Source organism: Bicyclus anynana, chromosome 2 (assembly GCF_947172395.1).
Source record: "Bicyclus anynana chromosome 2, ilBicAnyn1.1, whole genome shotgun sequence".
In the NCBI taxonomy this organism is placed as follows: domain Eukaryota; kingdom Metazoa; phylum Arthropoda; class Insecta; order Lepidoptera; family Nymphalidae; genus Bicyclus; species Bicyclus anynana.
The window spans coordinates 17,599,292-17,615,794 of record NC_069084.1 but is presented as its reverse complement, the minus strand read 5'-3'; the positions used below and the strand labels follow the sequence as shown (position 1 = coordinate 17,615,794).

The 16,503-nt window shown below is 39.5% G+C and overlaps 1 protein-coding gene across 3 annotated transcripts; it reads left to right on the top strand.

Annotated features, from left to right (window-relative positions):
- Positions 1-217: 217 nt before the first annotated feature.
- Positions 218-16,339, top strand: LOC112055807 (myrosinase 1). 3 transcript variants are annotated; one of them, XM_052887427.1, is made up of 11 exons: positions 218-427; positions 1,809-1,915; positions 4,573-4,720; positions 5,566-5,732; positions 6,729-6,989; positions 7,383-7,471; positions 8,749-8,896; positions 9,477-9,640; positions 10,356-10,508; positions 11,200-11,291; positions 14,737-16,339. In XM_052887427.1, the coding sequence occupies exons 1-11, from the start codon at positions 408-410 to the stop codon at positions 14,945-14,947; spliced, it is 1,560 nt and encodes a 519-aa protein (XP_052743387.1). In that variant the 5' UTR covers positions 218-407; the 3' UTR covers positions 14,948-16,339. The 3 variants fall into 3 exon arrangements, with proteins under 3 accessions (XP_052743387.1, XP_023951781.1, XP_052743382.1); XM_024096013.2 differs by lacking the exon at positions 218-427 and adding an exon at positions 485-954; XM_052887422.1 differs by lacking the exon at positions 218-427 and adding an exon at positions 1,452-1,525.
- The last annotated feature ends 164 nt before the right edge of the window (positions 16,340-16,503 follow it).

The window sequence follows — 16,503 nt, the reverse complement described above, 5'->3', positions numbered from 1 at the left end:
TTGACGCACGTAAATTCGCACTTCCTATTTTTGTGCGTCATTCGGATACCAATGCAAGGCAACATTTTTAATTTTTTTTAATATAAATTTGGTTTTGCAATACATTAATTAGCCAGTCATGAATATTTTTTATCAAGTAATTTGCCCTATTAGGGCGAAAGTCGTCATATATAGTCCAATATCCATCATCCATCGTTGGCAGTCAGTCAAACACAGTAGAGTTATGTCATGGTTTAATAAGGCGAAGGCAACCTTACTAAAACATTTGCTAGACTCGCTTGATGTCGTCAGTCCACCTGTCGGTCGACCAACACAGCGCTCGCCAAAAGTTCGCCATTCCAGCACCTTGGGACCCCAACGTCCATCGACTCTTCGAACTATGTCACAGCTTCACGACTCGTTGAGCTATGTCGGTGACTTTTTTTAGGTCGGTTCTTCTGCAGATCTCCTCATTTCTGATCCCATCACGCAGAGATACTTCGAGCAAAGCTCGTTCCATCGCCCGCTATTTGACGCTATTTACCACCCTACCAGCAAAGACGTACCGCCAAGCGATTTAGCGTTTCGGTACGATGTCCTCTAGAAACTGAAATGGGTGAAGATAATGAAATGGTGCCTAACAAGTTAGCCCGCTTCTATCTTAGATTGCATCATCACTTACCTACCATCAGCTGAGGCTGTAGTCAAGGGTTAACTTGTAAAGGATAAAAATGAAAAATAAATAAGGAATATCAATATTTCTTAGATCGATTCAGGACTCGAACCTGATCCGAAACCTCGAGCACAATGTTCGGTACATTAAAATTAAGGACAATTTGCCTTTATAAAATGTCCACATAGGTACCTACATTCCGTTTCGCTTGATCAATCTTCAACAATGTGTATATAAAAACTTTTATCAACAAAAAGCGTTTCAGTAATGACCATGTTACCATACCAGGCAATCGTTTTGTGGTGAGTCTGCGTGATTTAAAAAAAAACGAGTACGAAACAGTGTGAAGTGAACTTAATGTCATTTGTTTTAGAGTCCTTAATTCCGTAAAAGATTTATAAAATATTTCGAGTGCATAAAGCTTTATGATTTAATATTAAGTTCCTTTCACTCTCACGTTTAGTAGTTCGATATTCATAAATGTACGTTCAATTTCAATGTAATCTTGTCTTGTTCAATCAATTTTGTGGATATTAAACTGGTTTTCAATCAGTTATCCTTACGGTCCTGTTATCGTATCGTGATGGGAAAAAATTATAAAAGCGTTGGTGGTTAAAAATTTAAAAAGAAAAAAAAAACGAAAATTTGTAGAAACATTACAGAGAAAATTTATTCTAATTGTGGAGTACCTTCGAACTGTGCCTGCGATCTTCCACCAAATCCAAATAAATGGACCGGCCTTCTCCCATATTACGCTCCTGCATCGATATAAATCGTTAGATGGGCCCCTACATGTTATAGAACGCACAATGTTATGTCATTACTCAAAGACGTGCACGCACATCTTATTTTAGTACGCAACGAGCGCATGCTGTGAGTAAACGTTACCCGACGTGGTCTTAAAAAATATTTTACTGTCTTTTCTTGTTTAATCCCTTAATTATGCCTTCGTGTTCAATTTGGAAATGTAAAAACACAAGCCGCAACACGAATAAAGAGGAAAGGTGCTACTTTCCATGGGTAAGAATTTGCGAAACAAATGACAAATCCGCGACGCTTCGGGGCCCATCTAACGATCTACGATCGATGCTCCCTGACCCAATAGTGCGGCTACGCTGCATACCATCTGCTACATACACTCACATCTTTGTTTCAGCGCATTCTTACAACTAACATGGGCCTCCTCACTCAGTTTTCCATCAGATTTCAAATTCGGTTCTGCGACAGCTTCATACCAAGTGGAAGGTGGTTGGGATGCTGATGGTAAGTCTTGTGGAAGTTTTTAACCAATTTTAAAAAAGAATGTTCAGTAATTGACACGTTTCAATACGATCACGGTTTGCCCAAAATGTCTGATCCGCTTTGGATGAGGTCTTCGTTATTAAATGCAAATCTTGCAAAAGGAATAATTTAAAAAAAACACGGGTTTTCCTCGATAAAAGTTATTACAATGTTCTTGCCTAACAAATCTTCACCGACTACAGAATACGTACCAAATAGTACAAGTGAGGCATAGTAAGACGTTCCCAAACCAAGCTCTTTAATACCTACCGTTTTATTTAATTTATAAATAATTAGGTAATAATTGGATATTTTTCAATATTAACAGTGAATTTGTTTATCCTGATTTTTATTAAATTTTTCAATTAATATTTTATTACATTTAAAGTTACTTCTTTATGCTATTACGCGTGCTTTTAAGATGTCTAATCACTGTTATAAATTCATTAAAAACCATTAGTGCAATTCGAATCAGTATCATATTTTTTTTGTAGTAGAAAAAATATCAAGAACTAAAAATATATAATTACTTATTTATTATTTATTTTGCTATTATCCGCGAAAAGCCGACGAACCCATGCGACAACGTTACCCAGGTCCGACAAAATACTCTCTACGTACGTTTTACCTCGAAACCGGAGCATCCTCAGAAGATGTTGACTCTACAACGTGCAATTGCAAAGATTGCGAACGTAGAGAGTATTTTGTCGGATCTGGGTGACGTTGTTGCATGGGTTCGTCGACTTTTCGCGGATGACAGCAAAATAAATAAATTATTATATAATCATGATGAACTTCCTCAAAGTAACGCCTGCTTCTATCCAATATTTAAAAGAATTAAGAATTTATTAAATTACGATAACTTTAATTAAAGTTATCGTATTTGGACCACAATTTTATTTACACAATGCCCTTTAGATAACTTTGAAGTTTAATCAGCCAATTTAATTAGGTTTTAGATTAACGGACGAATTAACATTTGACAAACTTTATAGGTATTCCACTAAAGGTATAATTATGTTATTACAAGCGGATTCCCCTAACTCTACATGAAATTGTAATATTCTGAACTTCAGTGGGAAAAATGGATTTTCCGGAGTTGAAAAGAGCCTATGTTCTGCTTGAAGTTCCAATTTATTATTACCCGACTATGGCGAAGCCAAAAGGAAGAGTAATATTTTGGCAGTCTATGTATTTATGCATAAACTACTGAACCGATTTTACTGAATGAGATATCAAAAGATTCGTAATAATAGCTCGGGTAATCATAGGCTACGTAAACTTTGTCAAAAATTTTTATGGCGGAATTTAAACCTCAGATTTTAATCCCAAAAATATTCTATCTTATAATTTTTTTATAAAACTTAAATAGCCTATGTTACCCTGGCTATTATTACAAATATTTTGACACATCATTCATTAAAATCGGTTCAGTAGTTTGGGACTACAGTGGAACTTACATAGATACATACCTACTTATATACTGCCAAAATCATTACTCTTCCTTTTGGCTACTGAGATTATGCCTGGAACACTTCCATTTTAAACATAGACCGTACATGCTCTAGATACACCTAATGGACGCGACCACCATGACCATTTTTGTACATTACATGCATTTCTCCGTTTCGATCTGAAATAGTCAGGTTAAAGTATTTTATAGAATAAATTTTAGTATATAAAAATTTATAACAAATTAACTAAGCCCTTAAAAGCAGTCGCAGAGTTACTTGCGCATTTATAATATTAGTCTCAGAATAGAGATAATCTGATATATTAAATGGATAATATAATGGATATGATCATCAGTTGGATATTATATTATAATAAGTATGTATTTTAACGAGAGGTTAGTCCTTGACTGCAATCTTACCTGATGATTCATAAATAACTTTCTCCAGACAATAGCAAACACAACAAAAAAATAAAACAAAATTGGTTTAGCCAGTTTAGTTTTGTTTTGCTGCCATGGAAAAAAATACCTTGGAAAATAGGGATTATTTTTTATATGATACTAGCGACCCGCCCGGCTTCGCACAAGTGATATGTTGTTACTAAAGCCGGATTTATATTTGTCTGATGTGTCGTGTCGTGACGCATCAGAACAGAATCGGTATCATACATTATATAAGGCAACGTTTATACTTATGTGTTGTGACATGTCGTGATGGCTTCTGATGTGCCGCATACAAAATGTATAATACCGATTCTGTTCTGATGCGTCACGACACGACACGTCAGGCAAATATAAATCCGACTTAATATAGGAGAGTGGGTGTAACTAACAATATATGATTAGTATAAGTTACAGGCTATTTTTAAAGCACACCGCGCGCCCGTTGACCGGTGTGCCTCCGATTTTTAAATCGTTGACAACTTTTGTGTACTTTTGTAATGGTAAGCGCGGGCCGGGAGAGGGGTAGCGATGCCCCGCGACTTCACACCTGCGCAGTCCTTTCCCCCGTCGCCCGCATATCATGGGAGTGTCATCAACGATCTTGCCAAGCTATACGAGTATTCTACATATAAACCTCCCTGTTGAATCACTCTGTCTATTAATTGCTGAAAACTGCTTCCACATTCGAACAATAGTAAACGCTTAGAAACCTTAATTTCTTCTATACTTCCTGTATGTTTAGGCAAAGGTCCAAGCATTTGGGACAGATATGTCCACGAGTTTCCTGGTGACATCAAGGGCAACGCGACGGGAGACGTGGCCGGCGACTCATACCATCAATGGCGGGAAGACGTGAAAGCTGCGGCCAAGATGAAACTGCAGTTTTACAGGTTGGGTAAAGAGTCATCACCAGAATTTCAGGCGATAGACGTCCACTAAATTCCCTGAAAAGGAGTCATGATAATAGGGTATTACCAAGAGTCCTCTGTCCTCTGTTACCAGGCTGTACGTATCTCATGAATCGTGATAGTCTGACAGTTGAATTTTAGTTTAGTTGTTTATTGAAAATTAAAATCCCTAGAAAATGGGGCGGGTCCTAATGTGGGACACTACATGCGTTGACACATAGCACCGTGTCATATAAGGGAGACAGAATCAAGACCGGGAGCCGCAGCAGAAAAAACTGAAACGGAAACCGGGCACAAGTATGCATCAATGACTGAGAGTTACATATTTGTTCCTTTTGCCGTGGAGACCCTTAGGCCATAGAGTCGCAGTGCCAAAAAAATTCACCGAATCATTTCACCGCGGCTAGTGGCCTCGGCTGGTGACAGAAGGGCTGGCTCATTTTTTGCGCAAAGGATCAGCCTGGCTGTCTAGCGCGGAAATGCAGCCAGTATTATTGCCACCATTTCACCATAATTTAGCTTAAGTCCCATAATGTATTCTTTCTCAATAAAAAAAGTAATGCTATTTCTCAAATAAAAAAAATATTAGTCCAGACTACAATGTACAATAATGTTTCTAAATTACGTCTTGATCCATATGACGGTCTGGAGTAAGGAATGACGTTCTGCCTTCGGGTCTCATTAGGATAGCTTCTGCGTTTGTCTAAACCCTCCGATGACGCAGCTGAGGACCCAATCAAAAAAAAAATGTATGAATGAGGTAAAGGAATAAGTTGAGTTTGTTTTATATTTATAGAATTTTGTATTTTTTAATTATTTATTTCTAGATTCTCAATAAATTGGCCTCGGGTATTGCCCACGGGTTTCGCCAATGAGATCAACCCGGCCGGTGTGAAGTACTACAGCGACCTGATCGACGCTCTCCTCGCTGAGGGCATTGAACCCATCGTCACCATATTTCACTGGGAACTGCCTGTGAAGATGCAAGATCTTGGTTAGTGTGTATATAAAACTACCCTCAATTTGTCATTGTATAGGTTATCATGAGTAGTCGTGTACCGACCGTCGTCGAGAGCGGACGTAGCATAAGCGTGGAGCTGAGTCATTTCTGGTTTTTTATTTACTTAATGACAAGTCAGCCCTTGACTGCAATCTCACCTGATGGTAAGTAATTAACGTTGACGGTGCAGTCTAAGTATTGCCCACGGTATTGCCCACGGGTTTCGCCAACGAGATCAACCCGGCCGGTGTAAAGTACTACAGCGACCTGATCGATGCTCTCCTCGCTGAGGGCATTGAACCCATCGTCACCATATTTCACTGGGAACTGCCTGTGAAGATGCAAGATCTTGGTTAGTGTGTATATAAAACTACCCTCACTTTGTCATTGTATAGGTTATCATGAGTAGTCGTGTACCGACCGTCGTCGAGAGCGGACGTAGCATAAGCGTGGAGCTGAGTCATTTCTGGTTTTTTATTTACTTAATGACAAGTAAGCCCTTGACTGCAATCTCACCTGATGGTAAGTAATTGACGTTGACGGTGCAGTCTAAGATGGAAGCCAGCTAACTTGGAACGGTACGCTATATTGCTTGGCGGACGTCTTTGCGGGTAGGGTAGCAATTAGCCACGGCCGATGCCTATTACCAGATGATAAGATCTGAGCCCAAGACCTCTCTGTTGAGAGCAGCGCACTACCAACAGTGCGAGAAGTCGTCAAAGAGGTGGTTTCCGTGTTGCAGATACACGACACTAAAGTAAACGATATATGCTTTGTAAACTGCGCTGTGAAAAATCACATAATTTCAATCCAATCTATTATCATCATCATCTTCAGTATCAGCCGATAGACGTCCACTGCTAAACATAGGGCTCTTGTATAGATTTTCAAACATCAGCGGCTCCCTGCAACCCGCTTGATGTCCTTGAATTACTTATTTTTAAACTTAAATGCGAAATTTTCATGTGATGATTTTCAATCACTTTTCAGGAGGCTGGACTAACCCTCTCATCGTCAAATGGTTTGGGGACTACGCGAGGGTGGTATATACGCTCTACGCGGATCGCGTTAAGACTTGGCTGACTCTCAACGAGCCAAACACCGTCTGCGACTATTTCTACAACTCTGGCGTCTTCGCCACGAGGATCAAGGAGTCAGATTTCGCACCATTCCTGTGTAATAAACATATGATGCTGGCACACGCTACAGCCTACAGGATATTTGATAAGGAGTTCAGGCCAAAATATAAAGGTGAAACCAACTATCTAACTCATCATCATCATCAACAACCCATATTCAGCTCACTGTAGAGCACGAGTCTTTTCTCAGAATGAGAGGGGTTAGGCTAATAGTCCACCAAGCAGCACCATGCGGATTGGCAGTCTTCACACACGCAGAGAGAAAATTCTCTGGTATGCAGGTTTCCTCGCGTTTTTTTCCGTCACCGATTAAGACACGTGATATTTAATTTCACTTAGAGAGATTTTTTTGGAAATAATAACCTCAAACTTTGAAGTTATGTACATTCAAATTCAGAAAAAGACTCCTGCAAATTATAAATCCCATTTTTGCGCCTAGCAAAATTTTAATGTATCTGCGTATAATTGACCTTTTTGCTGAAAATAATTTTCGATTTTTGTTCAGGTAAAATCTCAATCGCACCGCATGCGCTCTGGATCGAACCTGCTACTCCTGAAGACGAGGCTTTGGCAGAACTTGGTAGACAACATCAGGTAACTAAAATTTAGGTTTATTACATAATGTAATTATAGGCTAGCTCTTAATTTAGATAATTATTTGGTGTACCTATCTACCATTTGCGTTTTATCCAGTAACTAGCAGATGCCCGCGACTTCGTCCGCGTGGAATTTAGTTTTACACGAATCCCGCGGGAACCATAGATTTTCTCGGATTAAAAGTAGCTTATGTGTTAATCCAGAGTATAATCTATTTCCATTCCAAATTTCAGCCAAATCCCTTCAAAAGCCGCAGCGTAAACATACTTACACAAACACACACACACACAAACTTTCGCCTTTTTAACCGACTTCCAAAAAGGAGGAGGTTCTACGTTCGGCTGTATGTAGACGAAGACGAAGGAGAGTTAAGAGAACTACTCAACGGTTCACAGTAGCTACCTTGTGTTTGGACTTGATAAATTTGTATTAATGAGAACTTTCCACCTAGATGGGTTGTGACTGTATTAGGTGTCTGGTGATGAAGACGAAAGATAGTTAAGGGAACTCCTCGAAGGTTCACAGTAGCTACCTTGTGTTTTGACTTGATAATTTTGTATTGATGAGAACTTTCCACCTGGATAGATTGTGACTGTATTAGGGGTCTGGTGATGGAGATGAAGGAGAGTTAAGGGAACTCCTCGACGGTTTACAGTAGCTAGCTACCTTGTGTTTTGACTTGATAATTTTGTATTGATGAGAACTTTCCACCTGGATAGATTGTGACTGTATTAGGGGTCTGGTGATGGAGATGAAGGAGAGTTAAGGGAACTCCTCGACGGTTCACAGTAGCTACCTTGTGTTTGGACTTGATAAATTTTATATTGATGAGAACTTTCCACCCATATGGATTGTGACAAAACATGTCAATGGATTGGCACCGCCTTCAAACTGATCAGCAGGTACACATAGGTAAGATGTTATTTTTTGCTTTTTAGTTTAGGTTAATTTTTGAGTTGGAAGTCGGTTGAATTTTTTTTATTAAATTTTTTTTAATAATAGTGTGGTTTTTTTAATATTACGTGACATTCTTTATTAGCGATATTTTTAGTTGCGTTGGATCTTTTATACTACTTCGACGGCCTCCGTGGCGCAATGGTATGCTCGGTAGATTTTTAAGACGGAGGTCTTGTGTTCGATCCCTGGCTGGGCCGATTGAGATTTTCGTAATTGGTCCAGATCGGGCTGGTAGAAGTAAGTAGCTACGGCCGAAGCCTCCCACCAGCTATATACTATCCGCTAGTTTTACATATGTATACTTCTGCTTCTTTCAGTTGGGTAGATACTCCCATCCGATATACTCCAAGGAGGGTGGCTGGCCGCCGTCGGTAGAGAAGGTGATGCTGGAGCACAGCTTACAGCAGGGACACACGGAATCCAGACTACCAGCATTCACAGAACAGGAGATCGAATTTATGAAAGGTAGTGTTCACACGACTATATAAAAGTTAGCATTAAAGTGTTTAAGCTAATAATAATTGGCATAAAATTAAAAAAAAGAAGTAATAAATAAATGAGAGACTTAAAAATTATTGGCATTATTACAGATTTTGCGCGGTTTCGGTTACCATACCCATAGGAAAACGGGGATAAAATATAGCCTATACCTAGCACTCGGAGATAGTGTAGCTTCCCATAAGTGTAAGAGTTTTTCATATCGGTTCAGTAGTTTCAGAGCCTATTCAATGCAAATAAACAAAAAATCCAACCATTAACCTGCATGGTAATAAATATAAAAAAATAGATATGTCTTGTCTGCAGTTTTCGAAGAGTAGGTTTAGATAATTTTAACTGTTAAGATAAAACTGTAACATCTTAAGGGTAGATTTAAAACTGTGTAAAATAATTTAAGGGTACAGTTCTTAATTTTGCCTACATATGGACGTTTTAAACAGTTTGACCATACAAATAAAACTGCATAACATAGTCCGCATAACATTAAACAATTTAAGGCAGGACGAAGCGTCGAAGGGTCGTGTATTCGAGGCTTAAACTTTTTCAGGCACAGCGGACTATTACGCAATGAACCAATACACCACATACGTGATCAGGCCGAGCAAGGCCGGAGACGAGGCCGGAATGTGGTTCCTGACCGGCTCCCCGGAGTTGCAGGCCACTTTGTACCACCCGGAAAAAGCCACCTACGGAACGGCGTATATACTACCGGTAATTAGTAGTTTTAGTAAGAACCTTCATCTAAGATCCGGCATTAAAAGTATTTTTGGCTGGTGGGAGGCTTCGGCCGTGGCTAGTTACCACCCTACCGACAAAGATTTCCAATACGATGTCGTGTGGAAACCAAAAAGGGTGTGCTCCTAACAAGTTAGCCCGCTTCCATCCTAAAGGAGATGGTCCAAAATTGTATGGAGCCCAGGATCAGTCATTGTACCCTGGCGGAAATAAAAGAAAAGATTTTTGATTATACAAATCTACAAATTTACTTTAATTCTTTTGAAATAATATTCATTCTCTCCCAAGAACTGCAACACAAATAAGGGTAATAATGTCAGATTGATGACGTCAAATCGATTATTGCATTATAATCGAAGTTTGCTGTCAATTGTCATGTCATTAGTTGCTTTATGGGCGCCATATTGATTTATCTCGAAAACTTGGGTTTTAATTTTATTTATTTCTTTTTATTTAGTTAGATTAATTCACTTGTTTAGATTTTAATAAAATCCTTGTATTTTTTAAATTTTAATGATACGGGGTACAAGAGTAGACCTGAAATGGACCATCTCCATTCATCATGATTTACCATCAAGGTGAGATTGTAGTCAAGGGCTAACTTCTAAAGAATAAAAAAGAGTTATTCGAGAGAATTTTAAAATATCATGAACATGTATATAAATACAATTAGAAAAACGTACTTTTACAGGTGTACCCAGAGGGTATGCGAAAAATGATGTCATGGGTGAAGCAGCAATACGGTGACTATCCCATCCTCATCACAGAGAATGGCTTCTCCTCCACCGGCTCTCAGCTGGACGACCACCAGCGAGTCGACTACATCAAGAACTATTTAGAACAAGTAAATGGATCTTTATAACCGACTCAGCCCTCATTCGCACGAGAGTTTTTTTAACGGACGTTAAAAATGCGTTCAAATATAGTATGAAGTTAAATGAAGGTCTATTTCCAACGCCCAAAATTGACAATGCAAAACTGCTCGAAAAAAAGAATCGTGTTTTAAAAACGCTGTCGTGTGAATGCATTTGTTGTATTTCAGCGCTTTTTTAAAGTCCGTTTAAAAAACTCTCGTGCGAATGAGGACTTAATGAACCAACTTCAGAAATTTAGGTTATCTATTCGATCAATAATATTGTCAGAAATGTACAATTTTTGTATGACGTTGTCTTTAACAGCTTCTAAACGTGTGTGCTGAACGTCATATGTGTGTTTGTATGTCTGAATGTTTGACCGTGTATATCTCAAATACGGATCGGATAATAACCGTACTAGCCCAGCGGATATGACCTCTGCCTCCGATACCGGAGAGTGTAGGATCGAATCCAGTCCGGGGCATGGACCGGTGAAGGAAAAACGTCGTGAGGAAACCTGCATACCAGATAATTTTCTTGATTCTCTGCGTGTGTGAAGTCTGCCAATCCGCACTGGGCCATCGTGGTCGACTATTGGCCTAACCCCTCTCATTCTAAGAGGAGACTCGTGCTCAGCAGTGAGCCGATAACAAGTTGATAACGATGTATGTGTGTTTTCAGATACTACTCGCCATGTACAAGGATAAAGTGAAGGTGATGGGCTACACAGCCTGGTCTCTCATCGACAGCTTCGAATGGATGGACGGATATGAGTAAGATATTGTTACACGCCCGATCCCAAAAACTTGCGTTTTGTAAGTGATACCTACTCCACTGATGACCAAGGATGTTATGGATATGAAATTTCGGATACGGATTTTTTTTTTTTTTATTGAGAAAGAATACAATAGGGAACTTAAGCTAACTTATCCTAATAACTATACAAATCATGCCCACGTGGAATGGTGGCAAGAATACTGGCTGCATTTCCGCGCTGGACAGCCAGGCTGATTCTTTGCGCAAAAAATGAGCCAGCCCTTCTGTCACCAGCCGAGGCAACTAGCCGCGGTGAAATGGAACGGAAAATTTTTTTGGCACTGCGACTCCATGGCCCAAGGGTCTCCACGGCAAAAGGTACAAATATGTAACTCTCTGTCAGAGAGTTACATATTTGAGCCACTTACCGGTTTCAGCTTTTTCTGCTGCGGCTCCCGGTCTTGATTCTGTCTCCCTGATATGACACGGTGCTAATGTGTCGACACATGTAGCGTCCCACATTAGGGCCCGCCCCATTTCCCAGGGAACCAGCGTCAATCCATCAGGTCTCTTACCATCATCCCGACTGATTCCTAACGGCTCGATTAGCGCAGGAATATTTATGGTGGCAAGAGCCCTTTTTATTATATCACTAGCGGACGCCCGCGACTTCGTCCGCGTAAATTTCGATGTCAACTTTACTACTACCCCAACCCTACCCAACCCCTACATCTACCCTACCCCCACCATACCCCTACCCTACCCCAAACCTACTCCTACCCTACCCCTACCTTACCTACACCCTACCCCCCTCCTACCCCTACCCACATCCTACCCCTACCCTTCCCGTACCCTATCCCTTTCCTACCCCTATCCCACCCGTACCCCTATCTCACGCCTATCCTACCCCTACCCTATTACTTCCCTATCCTACCCGTACCTTTACCCTACCACTACCCTACCTCTATCCCTACCCAACCACTACCCTAAACCCGGCCTTAAACCTACCCTACCCCTATACTACCCCTACGCTTCCCTACCCGTACCCTACCCTACCCTGTAACTTCTCTATCTTACTCCTACCCTTAGCAAAATCGGTCCAGTCCTTCGAGAGTGGTGGTATGACCAAGAGAAATAGAGACTTCTATGCTAATAATATAAAGAGGTAAAGTTCGTGTGGTTGTAGGATTTAATCTCTGGATCTACTGGACCGATTTGGAAAATTGTTTACTATTTATATTTTGTTTACTATTGTATTACCAATAGAAAGCTACGTTATTTGCGAGTGTCATAGGCTATGTTTGATCCCCATATTCACACGGGAACGGGAACTACGTAAATGTAAGCGCGGGGCGTCATATAGCGGAATTTCTGCGTCTTTTGGAAATTTTGTATTATCTCCGAAACTATTTAAGTAATTAACATACTGTAAAGGGCAAATCTTATCTTCATAATATCCTTGTGATTATTAAATAATTTATTTTAATAAGGATTAAAGTTTAGTTGTATAAATAATGACGTAAACCTAAGTATATAAAATTAATAATCTTTAAAACACAAAAGGTACTATATCTGCTAATATATAGAAGATAGATATATAGTGTCGCGGACTTTTTTGTAGAACTTGTAAAGATACATAAAGCCTCCATACATTAATTTTAATTATACACAATAGTTAAGGCAGCGCATGCGAATAAGTCTGTTTAAGAGGATTTTCAGTCCGACCTGTATGACAAAAACTGTGATAACTCGGCTAATATATATGATACCAATATAAAATAAAATAGCCTATAGCACTCTCCGATAATGTAGCATTCTACTGTTGAAAGAATTTTTGAAATCGGACCAGTAGTTCCGAAGATTACCCCATTTAAAAAATGTGACAAACTTACAAACTTACAAACTTTACCTCTTTATAATATTAGTATAGATTAGTATAGATTAAGAGAGCCATGCCGAAATACGGATTGGATATAGGAATGATTATTATACCGGATATGGATACGGATACGGATGTGAAATTATTTCGGATTAGGTCTCGATAAAGTGGTCCTGGGTTCGATCCCAGCTCGGGTCAGTTTAAGATTTTTATTTTTCTTTAATTGACTCAGATTGGTTTTGGCCGTGGATGTGCTGGTAGTTACCACAGTTAAGAGTTCCGGTGCGTTTTGACGGCCTCCGTGGCGCAATGGTACGCGCGGTGAATTAACAAGACGGAGGTCCTGAGTTCGATCCCCGGCTGGCCCGATTGAGGTTTTCTTAATCGGTCCACGTCTAGCTGCGGAGAGGCAACGGCCGTGGCTAAGTCACTAGTCTACCGGCAAAGTCGTGGCGTCAAGTAATTTAGCGTTCCAGTACGATGGCGTGTACAAATCGAAAGGAGTGTGGATTTTCATTCTCCTCCTAACAAGTTAGCCCGCTTCTTAGATTGCATCATCACTTAACATCAGGTGAGATTGTAGTCAAGGGCTAACTTACAAAGAATAAAAAAAAAATAAAAAATACGATGGTATGGGTTATTAAACTTGTTCTATGTTAGCACGCTCCCACCTTAGACTTCATCTTCACTTACCATCAGGTGAGATTGTAGTTAAGGGCAATGGCAATGGCACTAGAAAAGTGTGGATCACACAGCTTTAGTAGCTTTTCTAAGAGCTTTTCCTCTTTCGAAAAATCGAAGGAAATGCGCTCCCGTTTTCTCCCGTCTTCTCATTTAAATTCCGATTAATATACGTTACTGGTTCTTATCCGGTCCGGGGCATGCACCTCCAACTTTTCAGAGCATTTTAGAAATTAAATATCACGTGTCTCAAACGGTGAAGGAAAACATCGTGATAAAACCCCTCTCACTGTGCGAGGAGATTCGAGCTCAGCAGTGAGCCGAATATGGGTTCATAACGTACGAACTGAAGTCTAGCGACTAAATGATGTTAGATTTTCATCGCTCGTTTCACTAATCATACTTAATGACTTTCCTGGAAAACAATAAAAAGACGATAAAGTTTTAAAAAGCATAAAGTACAATGAAGTAGATACATTAAGATACATTAAGATTAACATCTAGCCTAACTGACTAATGAGTAATTTTTGTATTTTTATGACTAAAAGAAATCTTTGACTTTGACCTAATCTTACTTAATATTATTATGTTTGTACAACAGTTTTTTGGAAACTTTGCCCGCGTAGAAATAGATGTATACGTCCAACCCCTATTTCATACCCTTCTATTTCCCAGAGCAACTACCCTTTCTATACCTACACTATTTCTCGAGCCTCGATGTACATTAGAACAGTTGACAGAACAGGCCGATGTTCCTAGATGATGGCCTAGCATGCGATCAACGACATATCTCATGAAGAGAAATAGACAAATGTCGACCAATGACGACATTTCATTTAAAAAAGTCTATCCAAAGCTTAATCTCAGAATAGACTGTGACTCATAAATATTTATTTTTTCAGGACTAAATTCGGACTCTACGAGATAGACTACAACCATCCGAACCGCACTCGGACGCCGCGCTTATCTTCGTTCTACTATTCTTGCGTCATTGCGGAGAGATCTCTCGACGTTGCCGAGTCTTGCTACAAGAAAGACTCGAGCAAAGTTTCTTCCGACGACAAGAATGAAATAGACAAGAAATATAGTCCTCCGGTTAATGATGAACTTTAAATTAGTCTTAAAAGTGTTTTTTACTATTCCTAAGTTTCTTTTTGCATCAGCTTGTTAATTTTTTTGAAGACTGTTAAGTATTACTATTTGCAACTTCGCTTATTTTATACTAGCAAGCAACCTAGTTTGATATTTTGTTTGTAGCTTCCTAATTTTAGTTCACTAACCTAGAGAAAACTTCAAAGCATTTATAAGTTTATATCTAACTAGCGATATCTAGCGTCTAGCGTCTAGACTTCGTCGGCGTGGAATTTAGTTTTTCACAAATCCCTCGGGAACCATGGATTTTTCCGGGTTAAAAAGTAGCCCATGTGTTAATTCATGCTATAATATATCTCAATACTTAATTTCAGCGGTTCAGTAATCAAGGCGTGAAAGAGTAACAAACATTCATATCATCAAAATCATCAGTTTTCGCAAATCTCGGGAAAGCATGGATTTTTTCGGTATAAAAAGTAGCCTATGTGTTAATCCAGAGTAAAATCTATTTCCATTCCAAATTTCAGCCAAACCGCTTTAGTAGTAGCGGCGTTAAAGAGTAGCAAACATCCAAACAAACATCCATACAAACTTTCGCGTTTATAATATTATATAGTAAGACTATTCCCGCTAGGTAAGTTTATAGTTCTGTATAGCCCTGATACCCAGTTATTAAAATAAATAAAAATGAGTGTAATTAGAAATGGCGGTACATTCTCGCTCGCATATTTACGTCTAATGCTTACTCAAACACATCGGTCATCATCATCATTAACAGCCGATGGACTTCCACTGCTGGACAAAAGCATTGCATGGACCTCCAAGCACAACGGTCTCGAGCCGCCAGCATCCAGCGGCTCTCTGCAACCCGCTTGATGTCCTCGATACACCAACCAACGACGAGAGAGGCCGGAGGTGGGAGGTCGACCAATACTGCGTTTGCCGGTGCGGGGTCGCCATTCCAGCGCCTTGGGACCCCAACGTTCATCGGCTCTTCGAACTTTGTGGCCTGCTATGTCAAACTTTGGTTCTTCTGCGGATCTCCTCATTTCCGATTCGATCACGCAGAGAACCTCTCTTCATCGCCCGCTGAGTGACTTTGAGTTTTTAATAAGGCCTATAGTTAGCGACCAAGTCTCGGATCCGTAGGTCATTACTGGCAACATGCAATGTTCGGAGACTTTCGCCTTCAGGCATTGAGGAAACTCATCGGTACCGAGTGTCAAAAATTAATTAGCCAATAAATCAATTGATGAAACGCCATTTGTAACACCTTCTTTATCCACGCAGGTAGTATGTATTATTAAGACAATCTAGATTTAATTAGATTTACTTAAAACATGTCTAACCACTTTATACTTTGTTGCAACTGAAACATGCAATTTGTGTAATTAAATAATTATATACCATCTACGTACTAATATAATATCACATAACCATCACAACCATCCAACCCATATTATTAGTAATGCCTAGTCCTAGTAGAATAATAATAAATAATTACATATATTACCTACTTCAAGTTATAATTGGTGTTTATTTTGTATTTGAAAAATAAATTGTAGGTAGAAGTCTTT

What these genes read in the sequence shown, in the direction of transcription:
- LOC112055807 (XM_052887422.1), top strand. Translation starts at nt 1,467, where the DNA reads ATGTCATTACTCAAAGACGTGCACGCACATCTTATTTTAGTACGCAAC. An exon ending in TCAAGAACTATTTAGAACAA is followed by an intron (nt 10,509 to 11,199) that starts GTAAATGGATCT and finishes GTGTGTTTTCAG; the next exon opens with ATACTACTCGCCATGTACAA. An exon ending in GAATGGATGGACGGATATGA is followed by an intron (nt 11,292 to 14,736) that starts GTAAGATATTGT and finishes TTATTTTTTCAG; the next exon opens with GACTAAATTCGGACTCTACG.